This window comes from Heterodontus francisci, chromosome 33 (genome assembly GCF_036365525.1).
Source record: "Heterodontus francisci isolate sHetFra1 chromosome 33, sHetFra1.hap1, whole genome shotgun sequence".
Lineage (NCBI taxonomy): Eukaryota > Metazoa > Chordata > Chondrichthyes > Heterodontiformes > Heterodontidae > Heterodontus > Heterodontus francisci.
Genome location: NC_090403.1, coordinates 42,761,320 through 42,786,791, shown reverse-complemented (window position 1 = coordinate 42,786,791; position 25,472 = coordinate 42,761,320). Strand labels below are relative to the sequence as shown.

Below are 25,472 nucleotides of genomic sequence, written 5' to 3'. Positions count from 1 at the left end.
TACAAGGCACAAGTCAGGAGTATGATGGAATACTCTCCACTTGCTTGGATGGGTGCAGCTCCAACTACACTCAAGAAGCTCGACACCATCCAGGACAATGCAGCCTGCTTGATTGGCACCCCATCTACAAACATTCAATCCCTCCACCACCGACGCACAGTGGCAGCAGTGTGTACCATCTACAAGATGCACTGCAGCAATGCACCAAGGCTCCTTAGACAGCACCTTCCAAACCCGCGACGTGTACCAACTAGAAGGACAAGGGCAGCAAATACATGGGAACACCACCACCTGCAAGTTACCCTCCAAGTCACACACCATACTGACTTGGAACCATATCACCGTTTCTTCAGTGTCGCTGGGTCAAAATCCTGGAACCCCCTTCCTAACAGCACTGTTGGTATACCTACCCCAAATGGACTGCAGCGGTTCAAGAAGGCAGCTCACCACCACCTTCTCAAGGGCAATTAGGGATGGGCAATAAATGCTGGCATAGCCAGCGACGCCCACATCCCATGAATGAATAAAAAATAAAATTCTGGCCTCTTCAGCATTCCCGATTTTAATCACTCCACCATTGGCTGCCTAGGCTCTAAGCTCTGGAATTCCCTCCTTAAATCTCTCCGCCTCTCTTTCCTCCTTTAGAACGCTCCTTAAAATCAACCACTTTGACCAAGTTTTTGGTCATTTAGTCTAATATTTCCTTCAGTGGCTCAGTGTCATTTTGCTTGATTATGCTCCTGTGAAACACCTTGGGACGTTTCATGACTTTAGAGATGCTATATAAATGCAAGTTTTTGTTGCTGTCCTCAGCCAAGTCTCCCTGCTCGTTTGCAAGCACTCACATTCGGATATCTATTTTCACTGGCTAAAAGAGCAATGTGAAGCCAGCAGCGTAACTTAGTCGAATTACCTTTAATTTTGAACAGCCTAATGCTCAAAAAATACAGATTGTTACAGAAAGTGCAAGTTAGATGCTATAAAACTGGAACTGTGAAAAAGATTAACAGGTCATGCTTCTTGCCAAGGCATGCTTTCACAATGTAAGCACTAAAGTTTGTATCGGTTTTATTGTACATCATGAAGTCTTCCAATTTCACATTTTATTCAGAATTTAATCAAACCTCTAACAAGATATGAACTGGGCACTTAACATTGTTTTGATACAATTACCTTACAGTGACAAAACAAATGTCAGGCATCATAAAGGAGACACAGCTCCATAACACCACGATCATCTGATATGAAATGGTCAGCATATACAACACAGATAACATACTTACCTGGCAGGGGAGAGATCATGATCAGTGAGCTTTGATCCTGCTGGTGGTGTTTTTTGTGTTTTTATTTGGATTTTTTGAGGGGGGTTTCAGTGCCGTTTTTACGCCTTTTCCCCCATTTGGGATTGGAAATCTACTGTGGTTGTTGTTTTCCTGTTGGTTGGGGTTTTAGTGCCTGTCCCAGGAAAGCTTCAAACAAAAAATAGCTGCAACCAACACCAGAGCTCCAGGCAGGGGGTGCGTAACACCGTTAGGGTGGCGCTGAAAGATAGCAAAGGAGGTGCACCCATCGACCGCGCCTTCTTCATTAAGAAAATCCTGATTGGATGCTGTGGATTCCAAGCTGCAGACATCTTCTACCTGCAAGACACTCCCAGCAGTGGATATTTCGATCTAACATTCAAGAATGTGGCGGGATTCATCAAGTTCCTGAAGGTCTTCAAGGAGAGAGAAAACCAGTCACCGCTGTCCATCCTCACGGCAGAGCCGCTCTTCATGTTGCCTTCGCAACGGAATCGAGTGGTGACAATCCAACTCTACAACCCCAAAGTTCCTGTTGTGGATGTGCTCACCTTCCTTGCCAGGTACGTCGAGGTGGCCGGGAGCAGCAGCGAAGTCAAGGACCCATTTGGGATTTGACCAGTAAGCGGCAGGTCGTGACCTTGAAGGTCGATGCCAATGCAGCCATCATCCATCCTCCCTCCAGCTTCGCCATCAGGGGAAGTCGAGGATTCTTGGTTTACCCGGGGCACCCCAGAGTTTGTCGAGCCTGTGGCAAATCTGGTCACATGGCGGCCAACTGCAGCACAGTTGTCTGCAAGAACTGCAAACAGGAAGGCCATCAGACCAAGGACTGTAAGCAGAGTAAGTGCTGCAACCAATGTTTTGGGGCAGGCCACCTCTACATGACCTGCCTCAAGTACTGCCTCAGTTATGCACAGGCAACAAGGTCCAAGGAAAGGCTGGAGGAAGGAATGATGAACGTGCCTCGTGCAGCGAAGGAGACCAGCAACCCTCCCCCAGAAAGGAAAATCCATCAAAGAAAGAGAGGAAAGGGGAGGCAGCTGCAACCAACGACCCAACACCTACTCCATGCCCGGAAACTCCTCCTCACAGTGGCGCAGTGGTTAGCACCGCAGCCTCACAGCTCCAGCGACCCGGGTTCAATTCTGGGTACTGCCTGTGTGGAGTTTGCAAGTTCTCCCTGTGTCTGCGTGGGTTTCCTCCGGGTGCTCCGGTTTCCTCCCACATGCCAAAGACTTGCAGGTTGATAGGTAAATTGGCCATTATAAATTGCCCCTAGTATAGGTAGGTGGTAGGGAAATCTAGGGACAGGTGGGGATGTGGTAGGAATATGGAATTAGTGTAGGATTAGTAAAAATGGGTGGTTGATGGTCGGCACAGACTCGGTGGGCCGAAGGGCCTGTTTCAGTGCTGTATCTCTAAAGAAAAAACACAGAATCAATGGAGGAGGAGGCAGCAGTGGGACAACCAGATGAGTGGCTAGTGGTCAAAAGGAAAACCACAAAGAAGAAGCCCCAAAAAAGGAACAGGTCACCACCCAAATCAGTGGCAAGAGGAGGCTACCATCTGAGACAGACTATGACAGCTGCTCCTCATCGGATGAGGAAGGGCCGGAAAGACGGCACATGCAAAAGAAAAGGCAGAACACAAAGGAGCTAGAAGAGAAAGCCCCCCATCTCTGTGGCACTAGAAGCAGCAATGGGTCCAGCACACCCCAACCCCAAAGCGCTGAACCCAGCAAGATGCCTGTTTAGGATTGACTTCCTGTTTGTGTTCTGTGCTTTCACGGTCAGATCCATTGACATCAAACTAGTGTTCTTCTCTGACCACTGCCTCTTACTGGCCGACTGTCACTTACAGGATGACCAGCGGATTGGCAGGGGACATGGAAGCTGAACGTAACACTGCTGACCCCAGAGAACATTGAGGAACTCAAAAGGGATTACAAAGGTTGGAGAACGGTGAAACCCCTCTTTGAGTCTCCGGTGCACTAGTGGGAAGTGATCAAGGCGAACATCAAGAGGTTCTTTATCCTCAAAGATGTTTAGAAGGTAAGAGAGAGGCAGAGGGAAATGTCCCGACTTCAGAAAAGAATGCAGAATCTGCTCTGACTGCAGTCGATCAGGGTCGAGGTCAAGGAGGATCTCGAAGAGGTGACGAGCAAGCAGGCCTCATTCTTTGCCACAGAGGCCTCCAAGACCATCTTCCGGTCCAGAATCCGCTCCATTGAGCAGGATGAGACGTGCTCGTGTTCTTCCAAAAGGTACACAGAGAGAACTCTGTGATCAGCAGCCTGAAGGAAAAGGATGGCTCGGTAACATCATCGCAGTCTGACATACCAAGAATTAGCAAATCCTTTTATGCTGGGCTGCACGATGTGAAGCCCACGAACAGCACAGCCTCCCAGTCCTTCCTGTCATCTATCACGGAGGTCTTAGATGACAGTACGCAGGAGAGTCTGGACAAACCACTAATTCTGGACTAGCTGACAAAGGCCGTCAGGTCCATCGAGACGAGTAAAACTCACGGAAGTGACAGCTTACCGGTTGAGTTGTATTCGGCTCTGTGGGACTGGATCAGCCCAGACCTGCTGGAAGTGTACAGGAGTATGCTTCTGGCCGGCAGCATGTCAGAATCCATGAGGAAAGGCATCATCACCCTCATCTACAAGCGGAAGGAGGAGAGGGCGGAAATCAGAAGTTGGCGGCCCATCTCACTGCTTAATGTAGACTACAAGATTCTGTCCAAAGTCATCACCAGTGGGGTCAAATCTGGTCTGGAACTGGTGATTCACCCTGACCAGACCTGTACTGTACCTGGCAGGAAAATCTCTGATAGTCTCGCGCTACTCAGGGATACAATTGCCTAAGTGCAGGACAGGAGTGTGGACACCTGCCTCATCAGCTTGGACCAGGAAAAGGCTTTTGACAGGACATCGCACACCTACATGATGGACGTACTCTCCAAAATGGGGTTTGGGGAGGGAATCTGCAATTGGATCAAACTGCTCTACACAAACATCAGTAGCGCAGTCTCAATCAATGGGTGGGAATCAGAAAGTTTCCTGATCCAATCTGGAGTGCAGCAGGGCTCCCTCCGCTGTCTTGTTTGTTTGTTGTATTGAACCTTTTGCTGAGTGCATTAGGAAGGATGCGGGTATAAGAGGGGTGACAATCCCAGGCAGTGGAGGCACTCAGGTCAAAGCTTCCCTGTACATGGATGACGTCGCTGTCTTCTGCTCGGATCCGCTGTCCGTTCACAGGCTGATGAGCATCTGTGAGCTGTTCAAACTGGCCCCGGGAGCCAAAGTAAATCGCGGCAAGAATGAGGCCGTGTTCTTTGGGAACTGGGCTGAGCGATCCTTTGTCCACTTCACCTTCAGGTCAGTCTACCAGAAGGAGCTGGGGATATGGTTCGGAGGGGCCGGGGCATGTTCCAAAACTTGGAAGGAGCGAGTAGCCATGGTACACCATAAACTAAGCATGAGGAGCAGCGTTCTTTCTCCTTTGCGGATAAGAGCCTGGTCATCAGGTGCAAGGCACTCACATTGTTACTGTACGTGATGCAGGTCTGGCCCATACCCCAGTCCTGCACCATGGCGGTCACAGGAGATCCAAAATTGACCATGTACAGAAGGACACGATGTTCAAACCTCTAGATAAAGGGGGAAAAAACGTACCCAATGTTGCCCTCATCCTGATGGCCACCTTTGTGTATGACTGTATCAAGTTGTGCGCAGAACCCAGTACGCAAACACCAAGTGTCACTACGTGCTGAGATTCTATCTGTACCCGGTGTTGCGAAGGATGGGTCTGGCCACATTGCCGTGGAACGCTCCATCCAGTTGGCCCGTGCCATACCACCTATCCTTCGTGGAAAGGTTTGTGCAGAAAAAACACCTTTGACCGCCAATCCATCAGGCAGTGGACGAAATGTCCTCAAGGCCCTGCGGGGAAAGAAGATGGTGGATATGGTCAGATGGTTCCCCGAGCAGACTGTCAAAGTCATTTGGCAGAATGCCTCATCACCAGAACTTTCAAACAAGTACCAAGACGTAGCTTGGCTGGTGGTGAGAAGGGCCCTCCCTGTCAAATCCTTCCTGCACGCCCAGGGTCTCACCACCTCTGCACGCTGTCCTCGAGGTGGCTGTGGTAGGGAAGAGACTGTTGCCCACCTCCTTCTTGAATGCAGGTGTGGAAATAGATGCAGTGGTTTTTGTCGAGGTTCATCCCGAGCAGCTTGGTAGCACAGGAGTCTGTGCACTAATGTCTCTTCCCAGGGACGCACATTGAGAAAACATCAACTGCTGCTGGAGGACCATCAACTCAGTGAAAGACGCCCTTTGGTCTGCCCGAAACTTGCTGGTCTTCCAGAGCAAAGAATTGTCCATGACCGAGTGTTGCAGACTGGCACATTCCAAGGTCCAGGACTACGTGCTGAGGGACGCACTAAGGCTTGGGCAGCTGCCGCAAAGGCTCAATGGGGAAAGGCCACTGTGTAAGGTCCTCCCGCCATAGTGAACCGAGGGGCTGGAACCTGTGTAAACCCCACGGGCTGTACGCACCAAAATGTTTTTTTACTATGTCCATTGCATTTAAAATGGAATGGCAAGAATTGTGAGGCACTTCATGTTTTTCTGTATCGAAGAAATCTGATCTATATTGTACTTTCCGGAAATGTGAAATCTGAACTGTTCTGAACTGTTTTGTAACATATTTTTGCAAATTTTTGTGAATAAAGTCTATTTTTGGTGGAGAAAAACAACACTGATAGCATCAACAGCTCAGTGGGGTAAGGTCACTGTGTAAGGCCCTCCTGCTGGATCCCATATAAACCCCCTCGGGCTGTATACACAGAGAATGTATGATGCAAAATGTAAATGTACATTGTAAATATAACCTACCATGGAAAATTTTATGAATAAAGTATATTTTTGGAAAAAGATGTACAACACAGATAACATCAACATACCAAACAATCCTTTGAGGGTACTAAGCAGGAATGAGAGAATCCTGACTGAAAACTATATCATAGTATATATTGTTAGATTGTGTTCAGTTACTAGTAGTGCAGGAAGAAAAGTTTGGCATGTCACTAGAACTGTGAACTCTTCACGGTCACAAATTAAATTTCATAATCCAAAATCAGAGCAGGTACGAGGAAAATGTTACAAGATAGATTTGTAAACAGCAAATACGTAAAGCAAACTCATTTAAACAAATGGAGCTTGGTTTACTTTTTTAGAGTAACAAAGTTCATTACAAATGGCAGTGAATTATTTTGGCTTACAAATCTGATGTGGCAACTCAAAAGTTAATATATAGGTACCAAGGCCAACAGTTATAAGGAATTTTATTTTAACATTAGTTGATCTTCTGTTGCATCGCTTTGAAATCTGGAGCATGCATTTAGCTGCTAATCTGTCCTTCAGAGACACTACTCAAGCATTCCCTTTGGAAATCCAGATAATTGCACTTGGTTTTAAGGTGCTCAGGTCAATTTATGGTCAATGAATTACTTCTAAATTTCAAGTTACAGGTCAATGAGTGGCTTTCTCTTCTCCAGAAATACACACATATATAAAATAAATAGATCTGCAACACACCTTGAAATCTGTATATGTTCACAATATTCAGCACCATTCGCAACTCCTGAGGTACTGAAGCAACCCATGTCCAGATGCAGCAAGACCTGGACAACATCCACACTTGGGCTGATAAGTGACAAGTAACATTCGTACTACACAAGTGCCAGGCAATGACTATCTCAAGGAATCCTGGGAGTTACCATTGACCGGAAACTGAACTGGACCAGCCACATAAATGCTGTGGCTACAAGAGCAGGTCAGAAGCTGGGAATTCTGCCGTGAGTAACTCACCTCCTGTCTCCTCAATGCTTGTCCACCATCTACAAAGCACAAGTCAGGGGTGTGAAGGAATACTCTCCACTTGTCTGGATGGGTGCAGCTCCAACAACACTCAAGAAGCTCAACATCATCCAAGACAAAGCAGCCCACTTGATTGGCACCCCATCCACCACCTTCAACATTCAATCCCTTCACCACTGACACACAGTGGCAGCAGTGTGTACCATTTACAAGATGCACTGCAGCAACTCATCAAGGCATCTTCGACAGCACCTTCCAAACCCGCAACCTCTACCACCTAGAAGGACAAGGTGAGCAGATGCATGGGAACACCACCTCCAAGCTCCCCTCCAAGCCACACACCACCCTGACTTGGAAATATATCACCATTCTTTCACTGTTGTGGGATCAAAATACTGGAACTCCCTTTCTTACAGCACTGTGGGTATACCTATGCCCCAAGGACTGCAGCAGTTCAAGAAAGCAGCTCACCACCGCCTTGTCAAGGGCAATTAGGGATGGGAATAAATGCTGGCCTAGCCAGCGATGCCCACATCCCATGAACAAATAAAAAAATGTAATAAAATGTAGTCAAAAAAAGTCATGTTATTCCTTCAATATGACATTATAAGATCCCACCTACAAGGGACCACATACGAGTTACTGTAAACATTTCTCTTAAAAGGGAGGCAAACTTTGCAATTTACCAGAGCATTCTGGAAAGTGTTGTGTGCATGGAACTGCACAAGCACAGGTGAGGCAGGAAAAATGACAATGAAAATCTGGAGTAAAGGAGAGCTTCTTTATAGGTCCCTTACTAGGAATAGGAATCTGCAAACCAAATTACTCAGAAGTCCATTTAAGTGAAGCTTTTGTTTGCTTTAAATGAAATACACGTTCACTCACTGTAGCGATAAACACTACTTACTCAAGTTCAGAGAATTTACACACAGGTCAGCTGGAATTGAAGTTCAGTCATACCAAAGTAAATGTAGACTGGTATGCACTGGTACGACTCCCACTGACACTCCAGTTAGGACTATGCAAACATTGGCTAATCTGCAGCTGAATGGTAAGAAATCAAGCCCCCATTGACAAGTCTACCCCTCTACCTCCCTTTAGTTAATTAGGCTGGCTGATAAATCGTAGAATTATAGAATGATATAGCACAGAAGGAGACCATTTGGCCCATCATGTCTGTACCTGTTCTTTAAAAGAGTATCCAATTAGTGACACTCCCTTGTTCTTTCCCCATTGTCCTGTAAAAATTTCACCGTCAAGTATTTATCCAATTCTCTTTAGATAGTTACTATTGACTCTGATTTTCCATCACTCTTTCAGGCAGCGCATTCCAGATTAAAATAACTCACTGTGTCAAAATTTTTCCTCATGTCACCTCTGCTTCCTTTGCCAATTACCTTAAATCTGTGTGCTCTGGTTACCAACCTGTCTGCCACTTGAACTAATTTTTACTTAATTATTCTTATCAAAACTCTTCATAATTTTAAATACTTCTATTAAATCTCCCTTTAACCTTCTCTGCTCCAAAGAGAACAACCCCAGTTTCTCTAGTCTCTCCATATAACTGAAGTTTCTCATCCCTAGTAGCATTCAAGTAAATCTCCTTTGCACCCTCCAAAAAGCCTTGACATCCTTCCTAAAACATGGTGCCCGGAAATGGCCACAATACTCTAGTTGGGGTCTAATCAGAGATTTATAAACATTTAACATTAACTTCCTTGCTTTTGTACACTATGGGCTGAACTTTTACTTGCCTGGCACACAGGGAGTGGGTCTAGCTGTACGGAACCTGCAATTCAGATTTTCCAGCTAGGGTGGCCATTCGTCTGGTTTTATACCTGACAGTCTGTTTTTTAGATGGTTGGGGTATGTTTTAGGAATGGGGGGCAATTGGGTGGACTGTCAAACCTGAGGATGGGGGGGGGTGGTGAAGTGTGGGGAGACAGTCAGACCTGAGGTGGGTGGCCTCATGGTAGGGGGGATTGGAGGCCTGGGGAGGCTGGTTTTGGGGGGAGATCAGGGCCTGATGGGGGGAAGGGAGGTTGGAGGCTTTGGTGGGTATTGTTGGGGATGGCAATTATAGAGGTTCCTCAGGCAGGCATGCTGAATGCAGAAGATAGGTGTGAAGGTACAACTCCTGCAACCACCAAGTCCTCACCTCAATGAAGCTGCCAAGTTCCCATTATTACTCCTCTAAAGTTCTTGCATCTTTCTATAACTTGCCTGCAATTTTACTCTTCTATCTCTTTCCCATTATTTGGTGGCCTACAGTATACACCCAGGAACATAATAGCTCTTCTACTGTTCCTTAATTCCAATCAAATAGATTCTGTCTTTGAACTGTCAAGTACATCATCACTTTCTAGTATTGTACAGTATCTTCAATCAATACTGCCACCCTCTTTCTTGCTCCTTCCCTGTCTTTCCAAAATACATTGTGTCCAGGAATATTAAGTGCCCATTCCTCCTCTTGTTTAAGCCAGGTCTCTGCTATTATCACTATATCATCATCCCATGTGGGCTACCTGAGCCTGCAGCTCAACAACCTCATTTACCATGCTTGGTGCATTTATGCACAGGCATTCCAAACCCATCTTAGTCTGTCCCACATTTACCCCCTTCTGATCCCTTGAGAAAGTATCAGCAGAAGAGCTTTGCCCAGGTATTGGATTACTGAATCTGCCACCAGGATTGACTTGGTTCCTATCTCCCATTGGCATCACCTTGTAGCTATGAAACCTCACATAGATCTTGGATTTGGAGTACACAACCCAGAGAAAAATCCCTCAGCATCCCAGCACCTTCATGAAGACTACGTGGAGAACTCCTGGAATCATCTTGAAGGCCACAAGGAGAACCTCAAGTGCCAGCCATTCAGATTCCACCCCCACCCCACAATAATCTAACTTCACCAACACTTTGACTGGATGAAGTGGCGCTTTGGAACCAAGTCATTAGAATTCAGTTTTTTGGTGGCGTTTAGCTATTCTGGTGGAGAAAAATTCACGTGGTTTTGATGGTTCGTGTAGGTTTGAAATAACAATAGCCTTTGTTCCAAATCGCTAAGTCTGGGACATACTTTCTTCAATTATTATCATTACCGTTACATACCTGTAGTCAGTTTCTTCTGGTAGAGACATAGTCACCTCACCAAATTCCCCCCAAAACTTCTAAAGGGAAGTCTAAATCTTCAGTCGCCACTGCAAAGGTTGGGAAAGTTTGCTGAGAGTGTGTCTGGTTCCAGTGTGTGAGGCAGAAGCAGATGCTGCTATTTTTAGCTGATCCCTCCCTTCGGGAATGTTTCTGTTTTAGACCCTGCGCTTTCCCGATGTTTCTCCTGCCCCTCCTCCAGCGCCGGCTTCTTCCCAACAATTGCCCTTCAGCTCGCTCTTTCCAGTGCTTTCTTGGGTTGTTGTCCATCATGTCAACCATCATTGCTGTTTATCCTGGGCTCCTGACAAAAGTCAAAGTTCTAGGGTGTTTAAGAAATGTAGTCATCGACTTTGCAATGTTGGGAAGCATCGAGATCGACTTCGGGAAATGTATAGTCATATCATTCAACAAGATGTTTATCTGGAAGGCTCATTGCAGCAGTGAAATTACCAAACGCCTTATAGTGGCGGAATGACCAGTAACACAGTTAGCCTGTACATGCCTTAATATTAATTACAATTTAACATAATTATTTGCATATCTCTTTTTACCCATGGGGGGAGGGGTTTATGCTGAAAACAGCCCCTTACGATTGAATCATACGAGGAACTGAAATGCTATCCATATTGACCAAGTTATTTGGACAGAAGTGATCTCAGAATTTAATCCATGCATATATGATATAGAGACATTTTTAAAAAATTGTATGCAATTAGTGACATTGTTTTTCGTGTCAAAATGATCTCAGCTAGGACTCAAAAGATTGGTGTTTCACTGTGATGCTTTTGTACAACAGCAATAACTTGAGTTTATATAGCGCCTGTAATGTAATAAAACATCCCATGGCACTTCACAGAAACATTATAAACCAAAATGATTGGATAATTCAATTCTGGCACAAAATGACATCAGAAGTAAGCTGTAACCATTGCAGTCAAATCATCGCTTGTGGTTAAATGCCTCCATGGCCTTACCCCTCCCCATCTCAGTAACCTCCTCCAGCCTAAAGCCCTCAAAGAGCTCTGTGTTTCTCCAATTCTGGACTCTTGTTCATCTCCCATTTCCTTTGCCCCATCATTGGTGGCCTTGCCTTCAGCTGTCTAGGCCCTAAGCTCTGGAATTCCATCCCTAAACCTTTCTGCCATTCTCTCCTCCTTCAAGACACTCCTTAAACCGAACTCTTTCACCAAGCTTTTTCACCTTTCCTAACATGTCCTTAAGTGGCTCAGTGTCAATTTTTTTTTGGCCTGGTAACTCTCCTGTTTTACTGCATTAAAGGTGCTATAAAAATGCAAATTGCTGTTTCTGTGGTGTAGGGATCATATGGACAGTATGCTGATGCTACAATGCAGTATCAGGCAACTGTCAGTAACCCATCACCAGAGCAGTACTACTTCTAAGTAACCTGTTGTACTCAAGAGTGGGGAACCATCCAATCTCCATTTCTAGAAAGTATGTATATTTTAAAGGCTGAACATCAATAGTTCCTTAGTCTCAGTAATAGCCCACAAAAACAAGACTTATGTGTTAGGATGTTAATGCACATTTTTAACCTATAAATTCTCTCCAGCACTTGCTGCCCTGTAACCAACAACTCAGTGGAGGCCTCTCTGCACAGTGAAAGGTACATATACACATGGTAACTTTCACCAAGATGCAGTATTTGGATCTTTAACTCTTTATGCATTTATTTAGAGACTATTTGGAGTTTGGAATTCGAACTAGATCCATTATTTATATGGCTGGGAACACGATTTTAGAAGTTGCCCTTTATAATTAATTAGAAGCTATTGAATGTTCCACAATTCATCAAACCATCAGAATTTTAAAATGTTTTACCACCTCCCCAAAAGATGTGCTACCATTATTATTCATCACTGTTCAGCACAGTCCCTCCCCATGCAATGGGACAAATCAGACTATTTTCTTAATGGTGAGGGACTAAGAGATGTGGAGCAGCAAAGGAATTTGGATATCCATGTACAAAAATCACCAAAAACTGGTGCACAGATACAAAAGTAATCATTAAGGCTGATGTAATGTTTGCCCTTATCTCAAAGGGATTGGAACGTCAAAGTGTGGAAGTGATGCTTCAGTTCCACAGAGCCTTAGTCAAACTCCATTTGGAGTATTACATTCAGTTTTGGGCACTGCATACCAAGAAAGATATTGGTCTTGAAGGGAGTACAGCACAGATTCACCAGAATGATACTAGGGCTTAAAAGGTTAAAATATAAGGAATGATTGAAGAAACCTTTTTTCTATTTCCTTGACTTTAGAAGGTTGACGGGTGAGCTAATTGAGGTTGGGTTAAAATGATAAAGGGATTCGATAATGTAGATACAGAGAAACTATTTCATTTGATGGGGGAAATGGAGAACAAAGGGGCATACTCTTAAAATTAGAGCTATGCCAAATTTGGAATAAAATCAAGAAGCACATTTTCACACGAAGGGTAGTGGAAATCTCGAACGTTCTTTCCCAAAACATGATGGGTCAATTAAAATTTTCAAGACTGAGATTGATAGTTTTTTTTCAGTGAGGGCATAACAAGATGGGGACCGGGTAACTCAGTTGGCTAGTGCTAATGTGTGGTTCAGAACAACATTAACAGTGCAGGTTCAATTCCTGTTCCGATCTGAGGAAGACAATGGGGAACCATCTTACATACTCTCTTCCCTAGTCATGCTCATCCCTCTTGTGTGGAGAAACGTAGAACAGGACTGATTTTATTGGTGGCTAATTTACCAGGTAGCTGCCTGGGCCCTAAGCTCTGGAGTTCTCTCCCTAAACCTCTCTTTTCTCCTTCAAGATGCTCCTTAAAACCTACTTCTTTAACCAAGCTTTTCTTCACCTGTCCTAATATCTATGAGGTTTCACTTGAAGCAAAGGAGATTGAGGGGAGATCTGATAGAGGTGGTACAAGATTCTGACAGGTTTAGACAAGGTAGACAAAGAAGGCTTGTTCCCATTAACTGATGGTACAAGGACTAGGGGACACAGATTGAAGGTTTGGGCAAGAGTTGCAAGTAGAATGTGAGGAAGAAGTTTTTTTTACACAGCGGGTGGTAATGACCTGGAACTTGCAGTCCACGCTGGTGGTGGAGTCGATGAATGATTTCAAAAGGAAATTGGATGGGCACTTGAGGGAAATAAACTTGCAGGGCTACTGGGATAGAGTGGAAGAAATGGGACTGACTGGATTGCTCTACAGAGACCTGACCTGGACTCGATGGGCCGAATGGCCTTCTTCTGTGCCTTAATGACTGTTTCTAAGGACCTGCTTTTGGGCAGACCACCACCACTGCACAGCATAAAGGAATAAAGACAGGGATAAGAGCTGAGGGAAAGATCAGCCATGATTGAATTGAGGGGCTGAAAAGCCTGTTCCTATGATTTGCAAGATGGCAGCCTTATTACTTTGGATACTGTCCTAAGATTAAGTCATAGATATTAACATACGTCATGTTCAAATGGGCCCCATTTAAAAATAGAAACAAAACAGAATCTAATTTAAGATGTCAGACCACACCTGTGATGTATGCAAAATACTGTATGTGTAATGTAATATGCAAAACATATCCACCTGTGTTGGCTCTACTAACACATTTGAAATATTGCCTTTGGCGAATTATTGGTGTATCTATTTTTGATATTTCATCTTCTCTGCTGAAAGATACAACCCAGTACAGCCCTAGAAGTGCCACCACACCTCCAGTAAGCAGCCATTCTTCACATTGACAAAGAGGAGGCGACCTTTGTCACGTGCAATAATCAGATGTGGGGTAGCAGCTTAAAGGATGGTCATCAATTTAGAACAGATGCTGCCTGACCTGCTGAGTATTTTCAGCATTTTCTGTTTTTATTCTAACCACTTGAAGTTTTGCACAGAAAGCAAAGAATTTTGATGTATCTTCATAGCCTAATAACAAATCTGAAGTTTCTTTATAATCACAGAACTTTTTTCTGCTAGTATACAAGTTTGATATAAGTGTTACAGTTGTTAAGAGTGAACATTAGTCGACGATTTCCCCCTTTTTGTGCACTTTAAATCCTTGCAGAGCAAAAAATTTACCAAGGAACACAGACATAAGATCTTGGGGAGTATCTATTGCGTCCATGACCAGTTACACTGGACTATGCGGGTGCAGAGAATTTCAGAAAATCGAGGATGTCAGGGTGCCCACTTGTAAAGGAACCCACCCGCTTTGCGAATACTTGCTGCACCCAAATGATCCAGTGCACCTGCGCAGACCCAAGAAAATCTCACTTCTTAATTTATCCTGTGAGAAAGCCTTTTCAAAAAAAAATTATGTTAAAAGATTTATTATAACTGTAGAATATTATTTCCTTCTTTCTTCTCCTGAAGGATCTGAGGGATGATGGAATACAGTTCCATAGACATTGACCTGTCCATGAGACTCTGCAGACACTCTTCAGCGTGAGATGTTAATGCAGCATCGTCAGCAAAGAGGAGTTCCCTGATGAGAACCTTCCGTACTTTGGTCTTCGCTCTTAGACGGGCAAGGTTGAACAACCTGCCACCTGATCTCGTGTGGAGGAAAATTCCTTCTTCTGAAGACTTGAACACGTGTGAGAGCAGCAGGGAGAAGAAAATCCCAAAAGAGTGTAGGTGCGAGAACACAGCCCTGTTTCACGCCACTCAGGATAGGGAAGGGGTCTGATGAGGTGCCGCTATGCTGAATTGTGCCTTTCATATTGTCATGGAATGAGGTGATGATACTTAGTAGCTTTGGTGGACATCCGATCTTTTCTAGTAGTCTGAAGAGACCACGTCTGCTGACGAGGTCAAAGGCTTTGGTGAGATCAATGAAAGCAACGTAGAGGGGCATCTGTTGTTCACAGCATTTCTCCTGTAGCTGATGAAGGGAGAACAGCATGTCAATGGTCGATCTCTCTGCTCGAAAGCCACACTGTGCCTCAGGATAGACACGCTCGGCTAGCTTCTGGAGCCTGTTTAAAGTGACTCGAGCGAAGACTTTCCTCACTATGCTGAGCAGGGAGATGCCATGGTAGTTGTTGCAGTCACCACGGTCACCTTTGTTTTTTTTAAGTTTAGTTTAGAGATACAGCACTGAAACAGGCCCTTCGGCCCACCGAGTCTGTGCCGAACATCAACCACCCATTTATACTAATCCTACACTAATCCCATATTCCTACCAAACATCCCCACCTGTCCCTATATTTCCCTACCACCTACCTATACTAGTGACAATTTATAATGGCCAATTTACCTATCAACCTGCAAGTCTTTTGGCTTGTGGGAGGAAACCGGAGCACCCGGAGAAAACCCACGCAGACACAGGGAGAACTTGCAAACTCCACACAGGCAGTACCCGGAATCGAACCCGGGTCCCTGGAGCTGTGAGGCTGCGGTGCTAACCACTGCGCCACTGTGAGGGTGATGATATTGGCATGGCCTAACCATCAGCCTCAAGAAAACGAACATCATGGGACAGGACATCAGAAATGCTCCATCAATATCGGCAACCACACTCTGGAAGTGGTTCAAGAGTTCACCTACCTAGGTTCAACTATCACCAGTAACCTGTCTCTCGATGCAGAAATCAACAAGCTCATGGGAAAGGCTTCCACTGCTATGTCCAGACTGGCCAAGAGAGTGTGGGAAAATGGCGCACTGAGACGGAACACAAAAGTCCGAGTGTATCAAGCCTGTGTCCTCAGTACCTTGCTCGACGGCAGCGAGGCCTGGACAACGTATGTCAGCCAAGAGCGACGTCTCAATTCATTCCATCTTCGCTGCCTCCGGAGAATCCTTGGCATCAGGTGGCAGGACCACATTTCCAACACAGTAGTCCTCGAGGCGGCCAACATCCCCAGCTTATACACACTACTGGGTCAGCTGCGCTTGAGATGGCTTGGCCATGTGAGCCGCATGGAAGATGGCAGGATCCCCAAGGACACATTGTACAGTGAGCTCGCCACTGGTATCAGACCTACCGGCCGTCCATGTCTCCGCTTTAAAGATGTCTGCAAACGCGACATGAAGTCCTGTAACATTGATCACAAGTCGTGGGAGTCAGTTGCCAGTGATCGCCAGAGCTGGCGGGCAGCCATAAAGGCGGGGCTAAAGTGTGGCCAGTCGAAGAGACTTAGCAGTTGGCAGGAAAAAAGACAGAAGCGCAAGGGGAGAGCCAACTGTGTAACAGCCCCGACAACCAATTTTTTCTGCAGCACCTGTGGAAGAGTCTGTCACTCTAGTATTGGCCTTTATAGCCACTCCAGGCAATGCTCCACAAACCACTGACCACCTCCAGGCGCTTACCCATTGTCTCCCGAGACAAGGAGGCCAAAGAAGAAGAGAAGAGACATTGACCACCCTTTGGTTTTTCACCCGAGTGACAACTTTTCAATAATGAATCTAAATGGTTGAGTGCCACCTGCTTATTCAACTCTTGGCAGGACAGCACCTTCACATCCGATGTCTACACAAACACACTTCCCAGCTGGAGTCGGGGAGAACGATCAGGGGTAGGAATCTCAACTATATTCCTGCACTACTCCCACAGTGCAGTAGGGTACTGAGACCATTTGTATTGTCTTGGAATGATTTCTTTCTGATGTAAAAACTCAATTTCAAAGCACCAATTTACCTTACTCATTAGGCAAATGAAAAAGCTCTGTTGTGTTGTTTAAAAACGTATGCCTATAAAGTTTATTTTAGAAATGAAGTCAAAAGAGTCCACTCATGCTAAAAGATCCTCATTAATTTTGTCCTAATTTGAGCCTTAATAGTGCAGTGTAATACTCTGAACTAGCAAATCAATTATATTTTTTGATAAATTTATGTAAACAGTCCACAATGAATTATTTTCTGCCAATTATGTCACAAATGCACATTTCACATAGCAGAGAACAGTTTTTTTCTTTAAATAAAAAGCTTCCCATTTCTTTCGCAGTTTGGACTTGCATCCTGAGAAGCTGGAATTTCTTGGTCAATCACTTCACAAGGCTGTTATGATGTTTTTGCATGGGCATTTTGTTCAGATTGATCCTCATCTTCTGAGCTACTGTCCACATCACTTCGATCATCTTTCGACACCTAATGAATCAGAAAATCACATTTTAGATGTTCAACCAAGAGTGTTCACATTTTGTTTCTACAGTTCATGAATGGCTGTTCCAAAATCAAAATTCCATTTTTGATCATGTCAGAGATATTCTGCACCATTTTTTAGATACCTGAGGATAACATGGTATTATACTATTGCTTTTGGGTTAATGCAATAGAGTTTGGAATGCATTGAGGTAAACCACTGGTAGTGCAACTCTAGAGTCAGTAAGAAATTCAACTTCCAACCATACTAAGTGTATGGTAGTCTCACACCACCTGGGCTTTACAGTGGATGCAGTATAGCTTCAATCTAGCCCGAAACATTGAGTTTTAGGACAGATCAATATGGAGCTGGAAAGTGTTGACATATTCCAAGGGCACTGGAAAGTAAAGGAAGGTTAAAGCTGGGTAGTAGCTGGAGAGGACAGGCAGCTGGTCAATACAGAAGAGGAGTCTTGAGTTGTCCTTACCTTCCAGGATAACCCTGAAGTAGTAAACAGTTATCCTGGAGGAAAATGAAGCACAGTATCATTTGACATTAGGCCCAGATCTGGCAATGAATGACCTGACCAATTGTGCTCCAGGTATGCTCAAGTTTATGGCCTCTGACTTGAGTTATGACTATATTGGGAGAACAGTGAGGGTGTGGTAGCACCTCCAACAATGCAACACTGTTTAAGTACTGAGCTGAAGCGTTCGACTAGATTATGGGCTCATGTCCTGTAGTGGGCTTCAACTCTCAAACAGCTGACTCAGAGGTGAGAATTCCACCACTGAGTGACTCTGGCCTACAAAATGAATTTGGATGTCTCAACCAAGTTCAATGTTACTTGGCAATCTCACTGAGGGCTCTGGGGCTGGATTTTCAAAGGGCTGTGGGGTTGGGACCCAGTGCGGAAGTGATTTGAATATTGCGGTCCCGGATGTAGTCTCCAGAATCTGACACCTCTAGCACAGTCCACAATTTTCAAGAAGAGGGAACAGGGAAGCTGCTCCAATTAAGGGCCCATTAAGCTCATGGAGGAGCTCATTTAAGGGCTGGGGAGGGACCCCAAACTGTAATTTTCAACTGTAATTTCAGCAAACCTGACAGTCTGGTGCATGATAGTGTACCAGCTGTCGGGCTCTCAGTGGGCAGGGGGAAAACTATTGTTGCACGAAGAAATGTCTTAGGGCCCATGGGGATCTTGCGTCAGGCCAAACACAGGACAATTTTTTTAAATTCTGGAAACGTTGCCTCACCTCTTTAGTCCACTGGCCTTCCATGGAGCTGCCTACTTTCATCAACAAAGCAGCAGCAGGCCCCAACATGGCTGCCACCTGCCTTTGTCGCTCGTGCTCTGCAGGCAGCTCCTGCCTCCTCCAGATACTTGGAACCACTAATTGGGCAGGAAGTGAGCTCTCCACCCAATTAGGGCATTAACATTCGAAGATCGCATCGTGTTAGCAACACAGCTCAGGTGCGGGATTGGGACCCACAAATGATCCAGCACTGGGTTCCCGAACACGTTCTGAAAATTCAGCTTCTGGTGTGGAAGGTTGAAAGACTTCACACCGCTACAGTTGAGTATGGACTTTTGAAGACAAGGCTAAGACATATTGTTGAGGCAGAATTAAAAAAGTTTTCTTTAATCCAGCCTGAGTTTTCTATTGACAATGGGGGACAAAAATGGAATTAACAGTCTGCCATTTCCCAATACAGTATTGCATGTCATTGTGAGCACAAACACTTACTCCCCTTCAAAAGAGAACAATGACAAACTCAGAGGTTCAATGAAACGGTTTGTATTGTTGCTTTCACACTGTCTGTCTGGCCCCCTAATGATAATCCATTGAAAACAATAAGCTCAGTACTTTACCTTTCCTTTATGAAATGCTTTAAATACCATACGGATGATTAGATAGGACCAGTAGATATGCATAATCTGCAGTGTGATGAGAAGAAGATTTATGAAGCCCCAGATTTTGTATGGTCCTATGATCTCCCAGCTTTCAAAAAACACAGATCTGACGCTCCTGTAAAACAAACAGAAACATCACTAGGTTAAAGATTCATATGGGGTAACAGTCAAATGAAATCAAATTTGAATTATACAGTGTAAATGGGGTAGATTTTTATCTTCACCACTTGAACAATAATCTAGCGGGGTGGAGAACATGGCCTTTATAGATTTGTTCAAATCAGTACAATAAATTCTGGTGCGTTCAATAAAGGACAGGCAATCTGCCTCACCAGATTACCAACCAGGCAGCGAGAATGAAAATCTACCCCAATTATTTGATCCTCACTAATTATAGGAAAAAAAGTGGACATGGCTAAAATTCATATTCAATCCCAATGAGACTGCTAACCCCAAATGAGACGTGCTTACCTGTGACACCTGGAAAGAATTATGGATTAAATTATTTAAAATTAACTTGCTAAAATTAACAAAGACAGAAACTATGTCCCCTAATGCAAACTTTGGACAGAGAAGAGTTTGGTAGAAACGGTTAGGAAGAGAGTTAGTGGCTTGTTGAGCTTAACAGCCTTTTGCTACTTCTAAGGAATGCTTATGTTCTTTAGGTGTAAGGACAAATGTTTTGCATTTCTTTTCCATCCATTTACAGACCTCTTGCCACCTCAGCTGCTGAGAGCATAGGATAGATAGCGACAGACTTCTTCACAACAGCTGCTCAAAAGCACGTAACTTAGCAAGGAATGGAAAAAGCCTTGTGAAATGGAACACCTCAATAGCAGCAGAACTGAGTCCCAGTAAAAATCAGCCAGTTAAAGCCAGTGTATTCATATGATAGGCAGTCCCAGATTTTGAACATCTGAATTTCAGTTTTGCAATCAAAACCTTCAAATTACTGGGCCATTTTTAAATTTGTGGCAATATTTAAATTCAATTCCCTCTACATGAAAACTAAAAGCCTGTCAGGACACAGGCCAAGGAAATCAATTTGAACTCTTTCTTCTTCAATGATTTGGAAAAACGCACCAGTCATAGACAGTGGGCTCCTACTCGTAACATACCCAGGTATGTTTAATCCAAAGTGACTCCCCTTTCCATATGGCTGGCCTAGTTGCTGTAGGGAAAGATTTCCTATGTTTGTTATTTGTAATGAAATTGTTAACCTGTTCTTTATACTTAAGATTATGGCTCACTACAAAACAGCAAAGAGGGAAATCTGTTCCTATATGAAACATCAAACGTTTTAATGTGTTGTTACTTTTTCTCAATCCAAAATGCATTTGCAACAGTTAATCTAAATAAGCAATATCCCTATTGCAATGTTATCCGACAAATATTTTTTGTTATTGTTAAGGTTTTTTGAAAGTTTGGGCATGTCCCAATTGTTTATGAATTTCAGCTTCACTGCCTAACGCAATTTTTGCAAACTGCAGGTTGGACGTCCAAAATGCGGCTGTCCGAAAACCAAATGTTTTTGAAAATACCTGTACCATAATCAGTTGAACGTACCTTGATGTCAAAAACAGCTACTCTCACCTCTTCTAATTAAACTATATGATCTGAAAAAGAACGCTGACTTAACACATAGTCATGCGTCTATTTCAGTGGCACTGATTTATGGTGCTCATTTAGTGTTCTTAGCTGAACCTTCAGTTAGATGGTGCAGTGGCACCAATTTCACACTGCGATCATCCCCAATCACAGTATTTAGTTCTTTCAGCCACAACACCCATCTGTTGGGTTTGCCTGTTATTTTTATTGTCTTCCCTGAGTCTGTCCGCTTACTGTCACCACCAGCTGCACTATTCAGATTTGGAGCCTGACTCTGCTGGTTTTTAACTGAGGTTTCAGCCTACCTTTCCTCTCTGTCAGTTGTAGAGTGTCGAGTTGAGAAACTGACACTATTTTCAGAAGCCGAATTGATTATAAAAAATAATTATAATGCATTAATTTGTTAGGTGTCTTGAAAAATTAAATTCTTTTTCTCAAGAAATCAGCTTTTAATTTTGTGAACTTGTGTTTAATATTTACAGCCTTCCTGTCACATCTTGAACACAGCAGTTCACCAATCACTAATGCAGCAAATCTATTGAAGCAATGAATTATGTGACTGACATAAGGTTACAATATTACAGACCTTACTGCTACTGAAAGATACAAGCCTCACAAATATATTTATAATACTAATTATTAAGAGGAAGAGCGGACCAATTTACTTCTGCTCCAATGTAGAGATGAAGATAGTTCTAACAACCTACATACATTAAGAGGATAGGCTCTTGTCCAAAATCTGGGACAATCCAAAATACGGCACGGTCTCGGTGCCGGATTTTGGATGTTCAACCTGTGTTGGCATGGTAGCTAAATTTGCAGATGACACAAAGATAGGCAGGAAAGTATGTTGTGAAGAGGACATAAAGAGATTGCAAACCGATGTAAATAGGTTGAGTGAGTGGGCAAAAATCTGGCAGATGGAGTATAATATGGGAATATGTGAAGTTGGTCACTTTGGCAGGAAGAATAAAAAAGCAGAGTATTACTTAAACAGAGAGCGACTGCAGAATTCCGAGGTGCAGAGGGATCTAAGTGTTCTAGCATATGAGTCACAAAAAGTTAGTATGCAGGTACAGCAAGTAATAAAGAAGGCTAATGGAATGCTATCCTTTATTACGAGAGGAATTGAAAATAAAAGTAAGGATGTTATGCTTCAGTTATACAGGGCATTGGTGAGACCACATCTCAAATACTGTGTGCAGTTTTGGTCTCCTTATTTAAGGAAGGATGGAAGTGCGTTGGAGGCGGTTCAGAGGAGGTTTACTAGATTGATACCTAGAATGAATGGACTGTCTTATGAAGAAAGGTTGGACAGACTGGGCTTAATTTCAATGAAATTTAGAAAAGTGAGGGGAGACTTGGTTGAAGTATACAAGATCCTGAACGGTCTTGACAAGGTGGATGTGGAAAGGATTTTTCCTCTTGTGGGCGAGTCCAGAACTAGGGAGCAATGTTTTAAAATTAGGGGTCACCCTTTCAGGACAGAGGTGGGGAGAAATTTTTTCTTTGAGGGTTGTGCAACGTTGGAACTCTCTGCCTCAGAAGGTGGTAGAGGTGGTGGTGGTGGGGGGGTGCGTCATTGAATATTTTTAAGGCGGAGATAGATTGATTCCTTTGCCTAACAAGAATCTAAGGTTATTGGGGGTCAATGGGAGTGTGGAATCTGAGACACAAACAGATCAGCCATGATCTTATTGAATGGCGGAGCAGGCTCAAGGGGCAGAATGGCCTACTTCTGCCCCTAATTCGTATGTATGTTCGTAAAAATACTTCCTTTTTGCTATTTCTGAATATATCACGTTTGTTCATCCAAACTATTTAACAAGCTGCGGTCCTAAAACTTGGCTGGGGTTTACGAGTGAACAACAACTTTGTTTCTGCTATATAGTGCAGATGCCATCATGCCACCACCAATATAACAAGATATTGAGCATTCATCTGTAAAAATTGGATATGTAAAAGTGGAATATTTAGTGTTTTGGACTTCTCAAGTTCAATCTATTTCAATTCATTGAAAACTTCATCTTTTGTAACCTTTTTCCCTTTCTAAAAGGCCATTTTAACCAAAAAAATTGAATCCCCTAAGATGGCAAAAGTGACATGTAACTTGAGCTGTACAGAGTAGAGGGTCCCAGGTTTGATTCCCAGTCTGTGCTGGATTAGCTGATTTAGTGAGCGAAAACAAGCAAGTTCTTTTCAGCCTTGTTTGCTGAAAAGTGGATGTGTGCGCACATTGAGTGACGTCTAGAGCAGGCCTGGTTTCAAAATGCTGCATGGTCAAATGATCTGCCATCATTGACAGCGCAGGTTCAGACCCGAAGAATGAACATTTGATTGAGGTACTACATAGTTATCAGAGTGTATGGAATCATATCCCAACAGGAGTCAACACCTTCAAGAGAGAAGGAGGAGGAAAAAAATTATATAAACAGAAATAGAAAGACAACACCTCCATTGGAAAATCTTACCTCTCCTTGGCAAACATAGAGAATTAGCATATCTGTGAAAAGTTTAGGAGGATGTTACTTACATAATAGGGTATATTACCAGACGAGTCACGATGAAGACCACAGCAAACATCAAGAAGAAGATGTTACAGAGTTTTTGCCATTTAGCATAGTTTGCCATTTTAGCAAGCTAGATTAAAAGGAAACAGTAATTAGTATCCTGAACATATCAGTAGATTTGTAAGAAAAGAAAATTGACCATGACATAAACATGAAACTTGCAGGAAGTAGCCATTCAGGATAAGTACTCAAAGGGAATCTGTACTTAAGAAGAAAGTTAATAGGTCGAAAAGTAGAAAAGCTGCCAAGTCCAGATGGTATGTATGCCAAAATACTGAAGTAGATTGGGGAGGATGGAGCAGAAGCACTGGCTATATATTTTTCAAAAACCTTTGGAAAATGCAATCTTGTCAAAGGACTGCACAGTGGCAAATGTTACATCCACGTTCAAAGGAAGTGATCGAGACCAGGCAGAAAATTATAATGCAGTTAGTTTTACCACAGCCATGTGCAGGTAACCATCTAGGAGCTAATCTTGACTTCATGCAATCGTGTTAAAAAGGTGCTTGTGAGTCGGAAGCTCAGTTACATCCAGTTAGGACTTCAATGGACATGTAAAACGGGAGTGATGCAAAATGGGCTGCCAATTTGCAATCACCCATTTCACTCTATCGCATAAAGTCAAGAACTACTCCCTAGAGTCCATAATATAGGATAAAATTGGTGAATATGAATGTATGGCAAACTAGGGACAGTCAGATTGATTTGTAAAGGACAGGTGCTTTTTAATTTAATTGATTTTTGAGGAAATCAGTGCAATTAAAAGGGAATGTGCTGGGTGTTGTGTATATGGATTTTCTGAAAGCGTTTGCATATTTTGTCATGAAACTTATCCTGAGAGGATAGATTATCTCAAAATTAAAGCCCATTTTTCTGTTTGGGGATTATTAATAAAAATGGTAGTCTATATTCAGGACTATAAGTGACTCCCACTGTGCCATCAGAGTGTCATGGTGTCACTGATTTCCTTACTGGCACATGTGCCTGTTAAGGTCACATGCCTCAGCTACTTAAATAACACTTCCATCATTTGGGATGGGGGTTCTCATTCTCCACTGTGGGCAGCTGTAAGTCCTACATCACTGCTCTTCTGTGACAGAGCATGGACCCTGGAATTTTGGGGCTAATGAAATTATGTGGGAATGCAGATAGAAAAAGGTCATAAAAGGAAAAGTGAAAGGGCAAGATAAAAAGTACCTTTTCCAAAGTGTTAGGACATAGTCTGCTTTACTACAGGGGGCTTTAGGACAGAAATACCCCTTCATTTAAAAAGTGTATTGGAAAAGGAATGGAAAGAATACAGGGAGAGGGATTACAGTAGATAGGTCCAAATAAACAGCAGGTATCAGCACAGGATGAGTCAAATGTCCTTCTTCTGCATTGTCACTTGTAATAATTTTTTAAAAAAGAATGAAAACAGACACCGGAGACCTGGTTACAGTAATTTAACTACTGAGCCAGATACATTGGAATCTGCCATTTTTAACAACAGTTTTGAAGAACTGTTTCCAACACACTATTCAGACTGTAAGTGATACAGATAATTGTATGTGTAATGGATATCTTTGTGACAGTTTCTATAGTGGAACTATGGAAAACTATGGCTTAGCAGAAACATTTGCTGATTATGAAATGTTCCATCTGCAATGCCCATTTCTTACACCTACCTCTAAAACAATGTCCGCTGCATCATGCAAGAAGAGAACAATGGTCCCTGCCCGTGTCATGTTGGCAACATAAGCGACTGTAAGCAGCAGAATGGTGACGTGATGATGGACACACATGACAACAAAATCCTAAAAACAAAAGAAGTGAAAGGCAACCCAGATTATTTGGATCTTGACTCATTTCAGTGCACTCATGCGATAGTAGGTTGACTCATTCAGTGGTGTTCCCATTTGTAATGTAATAGGTTATAGATTGCAGTCCCAGCTAAGGGACCCAAGCTTGTTT

At 43.4% G+C, this 25,472-nt stretch overlaps 1 protein-coding gene and 1 pseudogene across 3 annotated transcripts in view; both read right to left on the bottom strand.

Moving 5' to 3' along the window:
- The window catches only part of ptges3l (prostaglandin E synthase 3 like), a 32,530-nt gene extending 22,107 nt beyond the window's left edge, over positions 1-10,423 (bottom strand). For all 3 annotated transcript variants that reach the window (XM_068013393.1, XM_068013392.1, XM_068013394.1), the window contains exon 1: positions 10,303-10,423. In XM_068013393.1, coding sequence (XP_067869494.1) covers positions 10,303-10,331 — 29 coding nt within the window. In that variant the 5' untranslated portion in view covers positions 10,332-10,423. The remainder of the gene's footprint in view (positions 1-10,302) is intronic.
- A 6,586-nt stretch (positions 10,424-17,009) lies between these two features.
- LOC137348137 (ceramide synthase 6-like) overlaps positions 17,010-25,472 on the bottom strand; it is a 47,178-nt pseudogene continuing 38,715 nt past the window's right edge.